Below are 14429 nucleotides of genomic sequence, written 5' to 3'. Positions count from 1 at the left end.
ATATATATTCTTATATAACTATAATTACTTTCGCACACACAGCCATGCCCCAATGTGGAGGAGACACAGTTTGGTGCTGGACTGAGATGTCAAATCTCTCTTTCTGTAGCAACATTGTTGAAAACAAGGGAGGATGGGGGTGGGGTATGTAGAAACCTTGTGAAATAGATTTAATACTCTGATCGTAGCCTTACCATGTGTGTGTGGTTAAGAGGCTTGCTTCCCAAACATATGGTCTTGCATTTGGTTTCATTGTGTAGCATTTTGCATAACGGGTCTTCTACTATAGCCCTTGAATATAGAGCCCCCCCTTTTACCACTTCCTATTCACATAAGAAGCTCCCAGATCTTGCATTTCTTATAGTTGCAGCCATTCTTTTTTGTAAAATTCTACTGTTTCTTCAATTTCTCTTTCAACTTTTTCCTGAAGAAAAAAATCTGAGACATTCATTTCATTAATTTTGCGTCAAGATAAGAACCTTGGGACAAACTGGCCTACAGTTGTAATTCAACTTAGGGACTGGGAATGATTGCACTCCAGAATAAATTCTCATCTGCCTCTAACCTCTGATCAAACACCACCAGGGCATGTAGTCATTATAGTCATGTTTTGATCCACAAGCCCAATTAGCCCAGCTCCACTAATGAATCTAGGCTAAAAGTCTGCATGGAGTCTGGCTATTTAAGCTAGTTTTATATAATCTTATTTTGATCATCTTACCTCTGATATTATAGTATTTGTGTCATTCTTCTCTGCAGATTATAATTCCATCTCTAAACCCTTCAATTCTCTATTTCTCATAGAACACATCTTCCTATGACAGCAACAACATTAAGAACAACAATGACATTTACAGTAAGCCAGCACCTTGTTTGTTTGGGTTTTGTTTTAAAGTGATGTTATGGTTTAATGTTAGATTAAGGACAAATCATTTCTGAGAGTGGCTCTTCCGAATCATTATAGCATAGAGGCATTGTGCCAACGGCTTTGATCACACACATGCAATGCCATTAAATAATCTCCCTCTGGTTGCGTTTGACTGTTGTTCTATCATGATTGGTTATTGTTGCTGTTGTTGCTGTTGTTGCTGTTGTTGCAGTGATGATGGAAGAATTAGAGCAAAACATAGGCTGAAGTTATAAATAAATGATGGTCCAATTCCTGCCTCAGGAAGAGAGAGAAGCTTGTTTCAGCAGGATTGGCCATCAGGAGGAGGAGGAAGCTGTCCTAAACCATCAGAAATGGGTGTGGAGGTATAACTGGTAGACAACAGCAGCAGCAGCAGCAAGAAGAAGATTAGTATTTTGTTTTGTTTTTTAGGCGAGGATCAGGATTAACATGAATTCTTAATGAGAACATTATCATATAGTAAGACATCAATAATTTATATGGAGGATGGCGAGCTAGCAGAATCGTTAGAATGCTGGGCAAAATGCTTTGCAGTATTTTGACTGCCATTACGTTCTGAGTTCAAATTCTGCCAAGGTCGACTTTGCCTTTCATCCTTTAGGGGTCGATTAAATAAATACCAGTTATGCACTGGGGTTAATGTAATTGACTTAATCCCTTTGCCTGTCCTTGTTTGCCCCCTCTATGTTTAGACCCCTGTGGGCAATAAAGAAAGAAATATTTATATGGAGGAGGTAGAGGAGTGTAAGGGTAGGTGGAGGGGGTACATCAGTGTTTGGTTGTATTATCATGATGGCAGTGATTTACATTTATTGACATAGAAATGAAGATTAACAGAATTTTCGGCTAATTGGAACTGCAAGCTCTGCTGAGTATGTTGGTCATACCATATATCAGTAGAACCAGAGTTAAAAGCACAAACTTTGGAATAAACAAGATGAAGGACTTATTAGTCTGTCTTTTATCATTATTCTTTGAATTCACAACCAATGAGGGAAGTGTCCAGTAAAGAACTTTGTTTTAATTTTAGAATTAAAAAAAAGACAGACCTCACCAGTGCTTGTGCCCCATAAAAAGCACCCAGTCCACTCTATAAAGTGGTTGACATCAAGAAGGACATCCCACTATAAAAACCATGCCAAAACAGACAGTTGGAGCCTGGTGCAGCTTCCGACCTTGCCAGCTCCTGTCAAACCATTCAACCCATGTCAGCATGGGTTGGACTGACATTAAATGGTGAGGAATCAATCCAAGAACTTCACAAGTTTGCAACTAGAACAGATTCAAGATTTTGAAATTTTACCATGTCTTGGTTAAAGTAATAACATAGAAATAATTATTTGCTAAAGGGACAGAAAATTACAATAAACTGAATAGAAGAAAACACACATCTGTATCCGGTTGAGCATCTGAAAAGTCAAGTTGTTCTTCAGCTGTGAAGAGTTATTTACTCTTCGTAAGCCACAAGTATAACCTACATTAGAATGTTTACCCACTTCTCTGAGACAGTGAAGCTATTACACATCACCAAAATAGGTAAACCTTCACTGACCAACATAACACTACGCAAACACTGTGCCTTCTCTCTCTCTCTCTCTCTCTCTCTCTCTCTCTCTCTCTCTCCCCTGTTATATTTACAAACAAATCAGCACTGACCAACACACTACAGAGACTGGTACAGTCATCTCTCTCTCTCTTTCCTTTTCTCTCATTCACACTGTTATATTCAGGCAAACCTTCACTGACCAACATTACAGCCACTGGTACATTAAAATGCTCTATCTTCTCTTTACCACCACTACCACCACCACTACCACAATTCCTGTCCTTCTAATAAACCTTACACGAGACCATTTACCCAAACCTTTGTGCTTCCATACTGACATTCTCCCCACAGATATCAGACTAAACGTCAATGGTAACAGTTTGGAATTGGAAAAGTTCTGTGTATTTTGTCTATGTTGACAAATGCCAGGTCTATCTACTAAACAGATTTATGATATGACCATTCTGTCTTATCATTGTTGTTTAGCACCAGGTCAGCCCCAATCCACCCAGACCAAGTGTGTGAGAGCCATGACCATCCTCTCTTGTTCAGCCCTGGACCATCTCTAGCACACCAAAAACACCTATGATCACTCCATTGTGTTGTTGTCCCAAGTCACTCCTCATCCACCAGACAGATCTGTCATTAAGACTGTTTTTGGACAATTGTATTTTTAGAACCAAAGTTTAGAAATTGGAATAAATTTGTTATGCTGGATGGAGATGAAGATTGTATTGTTTTGGTCAAAGACCATCATCAAAGAGAATAAACAGTTTTTTTTTTTTTAAAAGAAAAATGTTTTTCCTGTTCCAACAGATTTTCTTTAAAATGTCAGAAATCCCACTTGGTTTCTTCAACTCTTTTTATTGTTTCTATATTTATAATCAATTATAAAGATTAATATTTATGAGAGAGAGAAGCGAAAACTATCCATTAATTTACTTGTAGAGAGATAGAAAGTGATAGGTATTCTGTGTCACTGTAAAATGGTTGGCATTAGGAAGGGCATCCAGCCATAGAAACCATGCCAAATCAGACTGAAGCCTGGTGCATCTCCCCAGCTTGCCATCTCTGGTCAAACTGTCCAACCCATGCCAGCATGGACAACAGACATTAAATGATGATGATGATGATGATGATGATTAGAAGATGAAATTTAAGTATGATTTCTTACAAATAAGACTCAGATGTTATCGTTTAACCCAATGATCTACCCTGGTTATGTTGATTTACAATGATCACAGGCATTCCATAGTTTGATTGTTCCATTTTTTTTAACATAGTATATCTTGGAGTACATCATCCAAAATGTCCTATATTAAGATAGTAGGGTGTGGTTTGAGGGGGATTTGGTTGCTATTTTTACGAAGTCAAGCAACCACTTAGAAGATGTCTCCTTGTTATTGAGGATGAATTGAGAAGTTGTGATGTTCATTTATATTTCCCAGAAACATTAATAACCTTAAGTAAATGAAACAGCCGTTGTTATTTGAGAGCGAAAACTGGTTTTGAGAAGCGGGGAAAGAATTGAAAGTGACCCACTTTTATTGGACATTGAAGTGTGTTTAACTAAACATATGTTTCACTTAGTCATGAATGCAGCAGTTTGTGGCAGCACTAATCTGTTGATAATCTATTATTAGTATTAACAACCTTGAAGAATTTTGGCATTTTGTCCTTTATACAAGATATAGTCCATGAATCTATCAACAAGGAACTTATAGAGGAGGCTGTCTCTATAAACTGCTAGAAACACAAGCTGAATCTCTTTTAGATCACACATTACTAGCTTTAAAAAATAAAATGAAGGATATATTTTATATTATGTCTGAAAAAAAAACAGACAAAACGATGACTATGTGCAGAAGAGGATCAGTCCTAAGTCTGCTGGATCGAGGTTAAATTGTGGCTGAGGACTGTGACTCTGGATAACAATTCACTTGGACTGATAATCTATCTAACTTCTCTCGTCGCTAAAATCTGGATATAAGATTATAATGATGATGATGGTGATGGTTTTTTATTGTCCAGTTTGTTCCTAGTTGTGAGAAATGTAACCATTTGCACACGTCATCAAATAGTTTGTGTTTTTTTAGTTTTTTTTTCCCCCCATAAATTTTAATTTTTTTCTCCTCTCACACCTCCCCTTAAAAATGTTTAAATTCTCAACTTGGTGATACACCTGGTTAAAGTTCATGTTTTATAAATCTCTGTTTGTAAAATATACATTAGTTTCATTCTAAAATAATCTCTTTTTTTTTTCCAAGTCATGTGACATTTTTAAGATGCAGACATTTTAATCTTTTTAGTATGAGATTACATTACAAGGAAAAACTATTTTAAACTTTAAAAAGTAGGAATTGGAAATAGTCAGTGTGGTGAAGGAGTTATTAAATCTGTCTTTACCCGTGAGGAATTTCTGGCTTTCATAGGTTTATGTACATATAACTATGACATATAGTTATGACATTCAAATAATTGTATTGTTTCCTTCAATTGTTTGTTATATTTAGCTTAAGAATAAATAGCTAACAATGGAGTGCTTTGTGATGGGAACAGCATTTGTGCTAGCAAAGAACAGTCACTTGTAAAACTCACCATGCAATATAGGTCTGAATAAATATGTCAGGAACCAAAAGTAATTTTAATTGACTCTGCCCTCTCTCCTTGAAAAAAAATGTTGACGTTTTGTGCCTTTGGGAGAACTCAGTAGATATGTCAGCAGAGGGGGGAAAAATGAGATGAGTAAACAGACAGGCATGGCTCCTGTGGTTTCAGGTTCGATCCCCCTGCACAGCGCCTTGTCTAAGTGTCTTCTACTATAGCCCTGAACCAATTAATACCTTGTGAATGAATTTGATGGACATAAACTGTTCAAAATTCATTGTTAGGGTGAGCTCTATACATGTGCTTGTGTGAATGTTTCTCTCTGTTGTTGCTGTTGTGTGAACTGGATAACATATGGACCGTGACAGAGTGACTAGAAAAGACCAGGGGAGGCCAGCATGGAAAGAAGAAGAAGAAGAAGAAGAAACAACTGGCATAAATTGAGGATAATAATGTGTGTGTGATCGCAGTCATCATTTAACATCCATTTACCATACTGGCATGGGTTGGACAGTTTGACAGGTGCTGGCAAATCAGAAGACTATGCCAAGCTTGATTGTCTGCATAAACATGGATGTGTATCATCATCATCATCATTTTACGTCCTGCATCCCATGCCGGCATGCCTTGGAGATTTTTGTTATTTTCTTTTTAATCCTTGAATATTTTGTCTCCTCCTCAGCTTGACACGTTCAATATTGAAGCTCCATACCACAACACGGAAGAATTAAGCACGGGAATTGCCATGTCGCAAATCTTAAATAAAATGTAAGTTCCACTCTTTGTTTTTGTTTTCACCATTCACTCAGCTGAGTGACACTCGTGTGCAGTAAGTTCCACTTAGCATAGAGAAAATACTAAAATAACGATGACAATTACAATAGTTTTCTTGGTGCTAATTAAAATTGTTTAATGAAAGATGGTCATGTGTTCACGTGTAATTATGGCAGAATTGTTACAACTTCAGAGAAAACGCCTTATGGTACACCCTTTGAGGTCAACTTTAACTTTCATTCTTCTGGGGTCAGTAAAATAAATGACCAGTGAAGTACTGAGTCAATTTATTCAACTTGCCCATCCCTTTCATTCAGTTTATGATCCTGTGTCCTATATTAGAAACCATAATTACTGGATATAATTAATTATTTTATGTCATTTCAATTTACTTTTATGGTGATGATGATGTAATGATAACTGTCTGAGAGAGAATGGATGTCAGCCTGCAGAATCACAAATTCCAATGTCCAGATGGCCTGGCTGTGCCCTGTGAGTGGATGGGTTGACTTGTGAGACCCTTGCAGACCTTAGGAGCTATATGAGATGACATCAGCATGGTGGGGGACCCAATTGTGAGATGAAATGGGTTTAGGAAGTGGTTTGCCTCTCATAAATCCACTTCCACCATGGATGTATGTGGAGGCATACAACAAAATCGTATTTCAATATTATTCTGTTTTATTTTTATGAAAGACATTTTGAAAGAAGGTGGTATATGCACACCATGCTTCAGTTGTATGCTCTGACTTAATTAGAGCCTAGAATCGTTACCAATCCAGCATCTGTTTAAAGGAAAGCAAACAATTTTGATGTGCGAAAGAGCATAACCACAAATTCGAGTCATCATTGCTGATATGTGTTAATCCATTATCCAAAATACACTGATTAGTTCATCAGTAATTAATTAAACTAATAATGGTAGACAGCCTAGTATTTTGTCATCAACACATATTAAAATACAATCTTGTTATCATGGCCAACATTATATACAAAGTAGACCATAGAGCCTGTATGTGGTCACTAGAAATAGCAGTCAAATCTATTTCAAATCACATGGCATTATTGTAAACAAGAAAGGACTTATTAGATAATGTTATCTTACATGCAGACCTCATAAAATAGGGAGAAAGTCATGGTTGGATCCCACCTTTGATCTTAAGTTTGTTCAATCAGACCTGAACAAGGAGTAACCAACAACAACAAAATCCACTTCTAATTAACAAATTGCTGATAGACTAATCAATTAACAAGAAGAATGTCATTATATATGAAAATGTTTTAGCCTTTGTTGATCTGATTAACAACTTGCTAAATTAATCCTCCCCAATAATTAACCTTGACAAGCTTATTTGATCATAGGAAGTCTTTGTTGTTGTTTGATTCCCATTCTGATATGAGGTTTATTTGCTGCCCATGCTGCCAGACACTACACACAGCACATATCTCCCTCATCACCTTGCTTCCTACTGAAGCGGGATTTCAGGAATGCCTTCAACAGCATTAGGCATGACCTTGTCCTGAAGATATGTCTAAGATCTACCCCCTCATTACACCCACTGACATCCATCTCAGCTCAGTCATAGCTGCTGACAGCAGGACCACTTCTTTCCCAGGTGTCCCATATGGTGGTCCTGTTGGTCTGCTCCTTTTCACATTGTCTGTTGTTGATATTGGCTAGTCAGTCTAGTCATCCTTCAATGTCTAGTACCTGGATGATGCGACTCCGGGATCTTCAGCAGGTTATCCCAGCCCTAAAGCTTCTCAGGCTTGAGACAATCCTGTCCAAGTTGGAGGTGATAAATGTGAGCTATGGTGAGGTTGAATTTCAGGATGTCCTATTCAGCACCCAGTCTGTCTTGACAGGGGCTCAGCTGACACCAAAGGATGCCATCTGCATTCTTGGCTCCCCCAATTCTCCTGAAAGCCATAATGGAGTTCCTGAAGACCAAGCTTGTGGTCTTGTCCAGGATGACTGACAGCTTGTGCCTTACTGACATTCACCTGTGCTCTTCCTCTTGAGGAAATGTTTTGTGCTACCCAAGCTCCCTTTTTTTTTTTTTCTTTGCTATGCAGTGCACCATGTCACCCTCTCAGAGACTACCTCGTTGATATTGATAACACCCCCTGGCACTGTGCTGAGCTGATCTACAATGTTAGTTTTGACAGTGCCAACTGGCAACAGGCTAAACAGCCTGTCCACTTTGGTGGCCTTGGTCTCTGCTCCCCATTGGGCCTGGCTCTGTTTGCCTGTCTTTCCTCCTCAGTCTCCTTCAGCTACACCCTCGTTAGTGAGATACTCCACAGGATGGCCAAAGCAGCTGTGGCCCAGGAACTGGAGACAGCACTAACCGATTGGACCACTGAAGACCTTGCCATACCCCAGAACACTGATGCCCAATATGAGTGAGATGACACCAGATGCAAGTCAGATTTTGGGCAAATTCAAACATTTCGAAGTTTCGAACTTCACTTGTGACCTTACAAGCTGATGATCCCTTGCAACATCAGCACTTCTCATGGCCCGGGTGTCTTTTACATTTGATGAGTGTGTCTGGTCAATTTGATTTGTTGTTCTTTTTTATCTGGAGAGGTCCAGGTGTTTTTGTGAATGTCCTTGTGTGGGAATATAGTTCCAGTAAAGATGAGATCATTCATCCTGCAGAATTCTAGGAGCCTTTCGCCATCTCTGTTGATGATTCCTATTCCATGTTTACCCATTATTCTCTCATTCTCCTTATTATTGGCTCCAACCTTGGCATTCATATCTCCAGCCATTATAACCACATCCTGTTTGTGCACATTCTCGACTACAGTTTGCAGCTGTTCACAGATGGTGTCTTTCACCTCATCCTCTGCATCCGTTGTGGGTGCATACACGTGGATGACTGTTAGTTTAATGACTCTGGAATAAAAATCTGGCTGTGATGATTCTCTCATTCACCAGTTTCCATCCCATGAGTGCCGATTCAGCAGCTTTGGACATCAGAAAAGCTACTCCCACTACTCCCACTGCCGTGTATTTTGTCCTCCCCCTCAGAATAGATGACAGTTTCACCTGAGGTTACTCTGTGCAATATCTACAGTGCCCAGTGGTGCTAAAGTCCTCCCCTATTCTATATAGTAATGTGTGTGTGTATGGTACCTAGTGGTACTATCTCGTATATGTGTAAGTCCTGAAGGTTTCATTGTGTATTTGTCTGCCCAATTCATTGTTAAGACTCCGTGTAATTATTATATATGTCCCTTAAATAATATCCAGCTGTCAGTTTGAGGATTTTCTGACTGAACCAAACATTTTGCCAGTCATCTTGGGAGACTGTTGACTGCTTGTTAGAGCATGTCTCTCAGTCAGCTCGGAACACAGATGAGGTTTCATAAGACTGAAGCAAGTTCACAGTTGTTCCAAAACAGAATTATTTCCCGCTGCTTTCTTCCTTCAGCCCCATTCACTTTTTAATGAATTTACATTTTAGACTTGCCACCCATGACCAAACTTAATAGTAATGAAGCTAGTGAATTTCTTCCCAAGATCAAATCGTGTAGAATGCACACACACACACACACACGCACGCGCACACACACACACACACACAGAGGCAACAAGTGTAGAAACTACTCTACATATTTTGGAATTACACGTGTTGATAAACGTGGTAGTATTATTAAGATTTCTGTTTATACTAGTGTTGTATGTGTATATATATATATATATATATGTATATATAGATTAAATCATCCAGGTTATCTGAATGTTTCCCTCTCTCTCTCTCTCTCTCTGTTTTTCTCTCCTAGTGACCCCAAATTCTTCCATGACCAGTGGCTGATGTCCATGTATTCGGATCCAGGAAACAATAGAAAACAACGGGTAACTTTTCACTTTTTTATTCTTTTTTTATTTACTTTGCATTCAGCTTTCTTCTTTTACCACCACTTCTTGCGCTACCACCATCACTATTTCTACCCCTTCCAACTACCACCACTACTATATACAACTACTGTCACCATCACTACTACTACTACTACAATTGCTGCTGTACAGTTATCTCTGTACACACACACACACACACATACAATGCTTGCAGGCGTAGCCAAGTTAAGAAGTTTGCTTCCCAACCAAGCCATGCTAGGTTCAATCCAACTTCATGACAACTTAGGCATGGTGTTTTACCCTAGCTTTGGGGCAGTCCAAAGCAGTGTGTAGAAGCCTGTCAGATGGACTCTCCCTCTAATTCAATGCTACTCCTTGTTACACTGTCACACCGATTCTACTCTGGGATTCCATTGAGAATAAATGTGTCTGTGGGATACTCAGCTACTTTGCATGTTGTTAATTCAATGAGTTCTGTTGATTGAACAACTGGATGCTCCTACATCAATCTCAGTGGAAGGGTCCATTATAATCCTATATACACTACAGGTTTATATAAATATTGATTTCAAATTTCGGCACAAGGCCAGCAATATGAGGGGTGGGAGTAAGATGATTACATCAACCCCAGTGTTCAACTAATTTTATCGACCCTGAAAGGACGAAAGGCAAAATCACCCTTGGCAGAATTTGAACTCAGTAACCAAACGTTTGATGAAATGCTGCTAGGCATTTGGCCCAATGCACCAACAGTTCTGCTGGTGCACCACCCTGGTTTTTATAAATATTAAAACGAAGGAAGACCTATCAGTTTGATGTCATTCCTGAATGTCTAACCTTTAATCAGAAAGAAGGAGACATTGTCAAAAAGGTTAAACCTTTGAGTGGGATTCTAGTTACATGAAAAATACTTATAAGGTAAATTATGCTAAATTAGGGATTGTTTTTACTTTAGGATTTGTATTGTTTTATGCTTCTGCCAAATTCCACTCCCAAGAAACATTCACCCAAATCTGTGAAGTTGTGAGGCAAACTTTTTAACCTCAGCTGATACCTGTGTTAATATTTTCTGTTTAACTTTTCAGGCAGCAAATTTACAAAAGATTCTGAGCAGAGTCCAAGAGTTTTTTTCCAGTGTAAGTAATTATTTCACACATTTTAACAACATTTATTCTGTTCTTACCTTCTACTGTTGTTTTATGTCAAATGACCTGAGTGGTCAGAAATATTCTGATATTTACCATTTCAATAGAACTAGAAGTTATTTACCCCTAGGGCAACTCTGCCGACTGACTTTGACCTGTAATTGAAGACGTTCCATCCGTGACCATCTTGTCTTTTGTTTGTGACATAGTGTATCAAGGACTATCATACTTTTTTTTTCAAGACAGCAGTTAAAGACTTGTCTGCTATTTCTAGCAAGTCAAGTAGCCACATAGGGACTTCCATGTCAACTCATTATAAATAGAATTTGTAAAAAATGATGTAGTTTTATCTAATATCAAATATATGGAATAACCTTAGAGTTTAATATGAATATCTGCACAGTTTTATATGGAATAACCTTAGAGTTTAATATGAATATCTGCACAGTTTTATATGGAATAACTGTAGTTTTATATGAATAATTGTACAGTTTTATAGGGTGTATTTGTACAGTTCTATGTAAAATATTCTTTGAAGAAATGTTTTTCATTCTGTCCTTCATTATTTCTACAAATTGTAGAATTTCTTTTGCTTAACCCTAGGTCAGCCATCAATGAGCAGACCTTGAAAGAAAGATGTTCCAACCAGGACTAACCCTATCTTTTAAGGGATGTTTATGAATACATTTTTTCAGTATGTCCTTCCTATTTTCTTGATGGTAGGATGTTGTTTTTAGGGAGATTTGAATTCTGTTTCTTGCATGCTAAGCAATTATGTACAAATTCTGATGTTGGCTTTTGAATGTGTATGATATTGTAATATGTGTATGATTTTGAAGAGGTATGGCTCCTATTTCTAGTATATTGAATGACCTCATAAAAGCTTCTATACTGGTTCATATGTATATATTGTAATGAAATGTATGGTTTTATACTTTCTGATATTATCAAGAGATACTGTATACGACTTAACCTTTTTATCATCAGCACAGTGATTTTTCAATCTCTGGACTTGGTAAACATTGACAACAAAGATTATACTTTGCTTTTGAGCTCTAATAGAATTGAAAAATGTCTGCTACTTCCATTAAAGATCAGATTAAGATAGTCATTCTGCTAATGTTTTCATTTCTTCAATTCTTGTGTAATTAAAATTTTGGGTTGTCTCCCCTTCGCCTTGTCCAGCTTCACTTGACGTCAGTCTGAAGTGAGTCTCTTTCCACCTCTTGACTGTAAAAGTAATTCTAAATAAAATATGTTGGCTTCATTACATTATATTAACACTCGTTATAATTAAATATCTCCCCTTAAATCACAAATTACTAACTATCGCTGTCCTTCTCTTTCCAGTTACCAAATTTACGTAACAGAGGATTTCCCCTGCCAGATATTAACGCTATTGGTAAGAAATATTTTCTTTATTTCATTTTCTTTCGTTATTGTGCTGTAAAATTTCATTGAAAATGTTGTAAGACAAAATTTTATCAAGATTTAGCGGTTATACTTGTTTAACTACTGACTTGATTTGAGTATGTGTGTTGAAGTAACTCCGTTATAGAAGATTCATTTTAACTATTTAATAAGACAAAAACTGTGACTTAAACTCACTTTAAACTCAAGAATTTAACAATGTTTTTTTTTTTGTGTGTGTGTGTTTTAAAATGGTTAGAATGGTTCTCCCAAGATGTAATTGTTTCTACAAAAATATTTAGGACAAATATTGTAGTTCCATAATTCTACAAAATCTCTTATTTTAATATTTTTATTGTCTTCCTATATGTCTAAACCTACCCCTATCTTCTGCTGAGAAAGCTTCTACATGGTTTCTCGACCTGGTAGAAATAGCAGCCAAATTTCCCTCAAATCACATGCTGCAATCATAAAAAACAGGACAGGTGAGATAATCTAGTCATAGATACCGATGTGATGGTTATGGGTGGAATGTCTTAGATCTAGGCAGACCTAGGGCTAAACAAGGGTTAATTAAGTGAGGTTAAGACAGTTAGAGTTTAGGTTGCTTCCTTCCAAGTGGGATACAGGTTTCAGTGGAACGTCTGTGAGAAGAAGGATTTGGTAGTTTTGTTTAGTTGTATTTGTCAAATAATTCCAAGACTTTTGGTGCTATTTTATTGCTAGAAATTCTAAAATTATTCAAATCTTAGAAAAGTGTTTATAAAAATTTTGTTATATGGGCAGTAATTGGCTATCTATGAGCTTCCTGATTGATGATTCTTAACTAAATGTTAACTAACAATTATGAATTTCAGTTTAATTGTTCAATTGTTAATGAATGCCAAGTACATAATTTCTGTCTTTCTCGTTTAGCTGAAACTAGCAGCATGAAAGAATTGGTTTCTTTCCTGCAGCTGATTCTTGTGTGTGCAATGTATTGTGAAGAAAATACACACATACACCAAATTATGGAAATGGAGGAATCTGTACAACAAGTGGTTATGCAACTCCTAAAAGAGGTAAACCTTTTTTTATTATTATTACAAATCCTTTCAATTCAAATGGGCAGTAATTGTATGCCATCCTGAAAACTCAAGTGACAGGGGCGGACAAATGGTAGCCATGACCTTTAGAGGTCCTCCTAGACTAAAGAGATTAATATGGCTGATGTATGTGACTTTTTTGCAGGTTCTCTGAGACTAACGACACTGACATGGTTGATGCATCAGCCTGAATGTAAAGTGCTGAACTTCAATTGAAGTTTAAGTATCTTATTTACTGAAAACCTGGTTTTAAAAGAATCTCTTTCTTTCTCCAAATGATTGTTAATTTATTAAATTTACCTGGCAATGTGAAGATAGTTTTATGTTCTTCATTGAAATCTAATTATTCAATTTTAACATTTTGGAGGGTACAAGCCCCACAGGTGAGTTTCATTGGAGAAGATGGGATATTTTTTTATCAGAGTCAAAAAGAATAATAGTTTAATTATTTAAGATATCAGGGGAAAATATCTCAATTTCAGTTAACAGAGACACAGACAAGCATTCATGTGCACAAGCACACACACAATGCATGGGTTGACAGAGTGTCGTGTTCCAAGTTATCCATTGTGTGGCACTACTGCCCTTCATAGTATGATACACACACACACACATACACACAAGATAAAGTCAGCTTCAATTTGTATTATGTATAGAAATAACCTGAAGTTTTTTTAATGTTAAAACCACATCAGTGAGGGTTAGGGTATGGTACAATTTGGTAGAAAACGATACAGTTATGTACACTGTGGTACAATTGTTTACAGTCTGGTCGTCGACTTTCTGTGCTAAGCAGCATCATACAGAATTATTGATTCCATGTATTAAATATTCCTATTCATGATATGACTGCATCTTTTATTGATCCTCATTCATTTGGTTTCTGTAATTAGGTTGTTAATGAAGATGGTACCTCCAGTATGAATGATAGTTTCTCAGCAATTAGTGATGTAAGTACATTTCATTATTACCATTTATTTGCAATTGTTTGTGTCTTTTAAAAATGCTTTATCTTAAATTATTCTTAAAATCTCTCTCTCTCTCTCTCTCTCTCTCTCTCTCTCTCTCTCTCTCTCTCTCT

General features: G+C 37.1%; 1 protein-coding gene across 4 annotated transcripts in view; it reads left to right on the top strand.

Moving 5' to 3' along the window:
• Positions 1-14429, top strand: part of LOC106871435 (protein Hook homolog 3) — a 38871-nt gene that overhangs the window by 3164 nt on the left and 21278 nt on the right. For 2 of the 4 annotated variants that reach the window (XM_014917887.2, XM_014917888.2), the window contains exons 2-7: positions 5746-5831; positions 9633-9705; positions 10794-10844; positions 12204-12255; positions 13179-13324; positions 14242-14298. In XM_014917887.2, coding sequence (XP_014773373.1) covers positions 5746-5831; positions 9633-9705; positions 10794-10844; positions 12204-12255; positions 13179-13324; positions 14242-14298 — 465 coding nt within the window. Of the gene's footprint in view, positions 1-829; positions 857-5745; positions 5832-9632; positions 9706-10793; positions 10845-11456; positions 11548-12203; positions 12256-13178; positions 13325-14241; positions 14299-14429 lie in introns of those variants that run through there. The other 2 variants (XM_052972286.1, XM_014917889.2) reach the window with 2 other exon arrangements.

The sequence above is a fragment of the Octopus bimaculoides genome, chromosome 13 (assembly GCF_001194135.2).
Source record: "Octopus bimaculoides isolate UCB-OBI-ISO-001 chromosome 13, ASM119413v2, whole genome shotgun sequence".
NCBI classification, from domain to species: Eukaryota; Metazoa; Mollusca; class Cephalopoda; order Octopoda; family Octopodidae; genus Octopus; species Octopus bimaculoides.
Note: the sequence above shows the minus strand (reverse complement) of the source record. Positions and strands in the feature narration are given on the sequence as shown.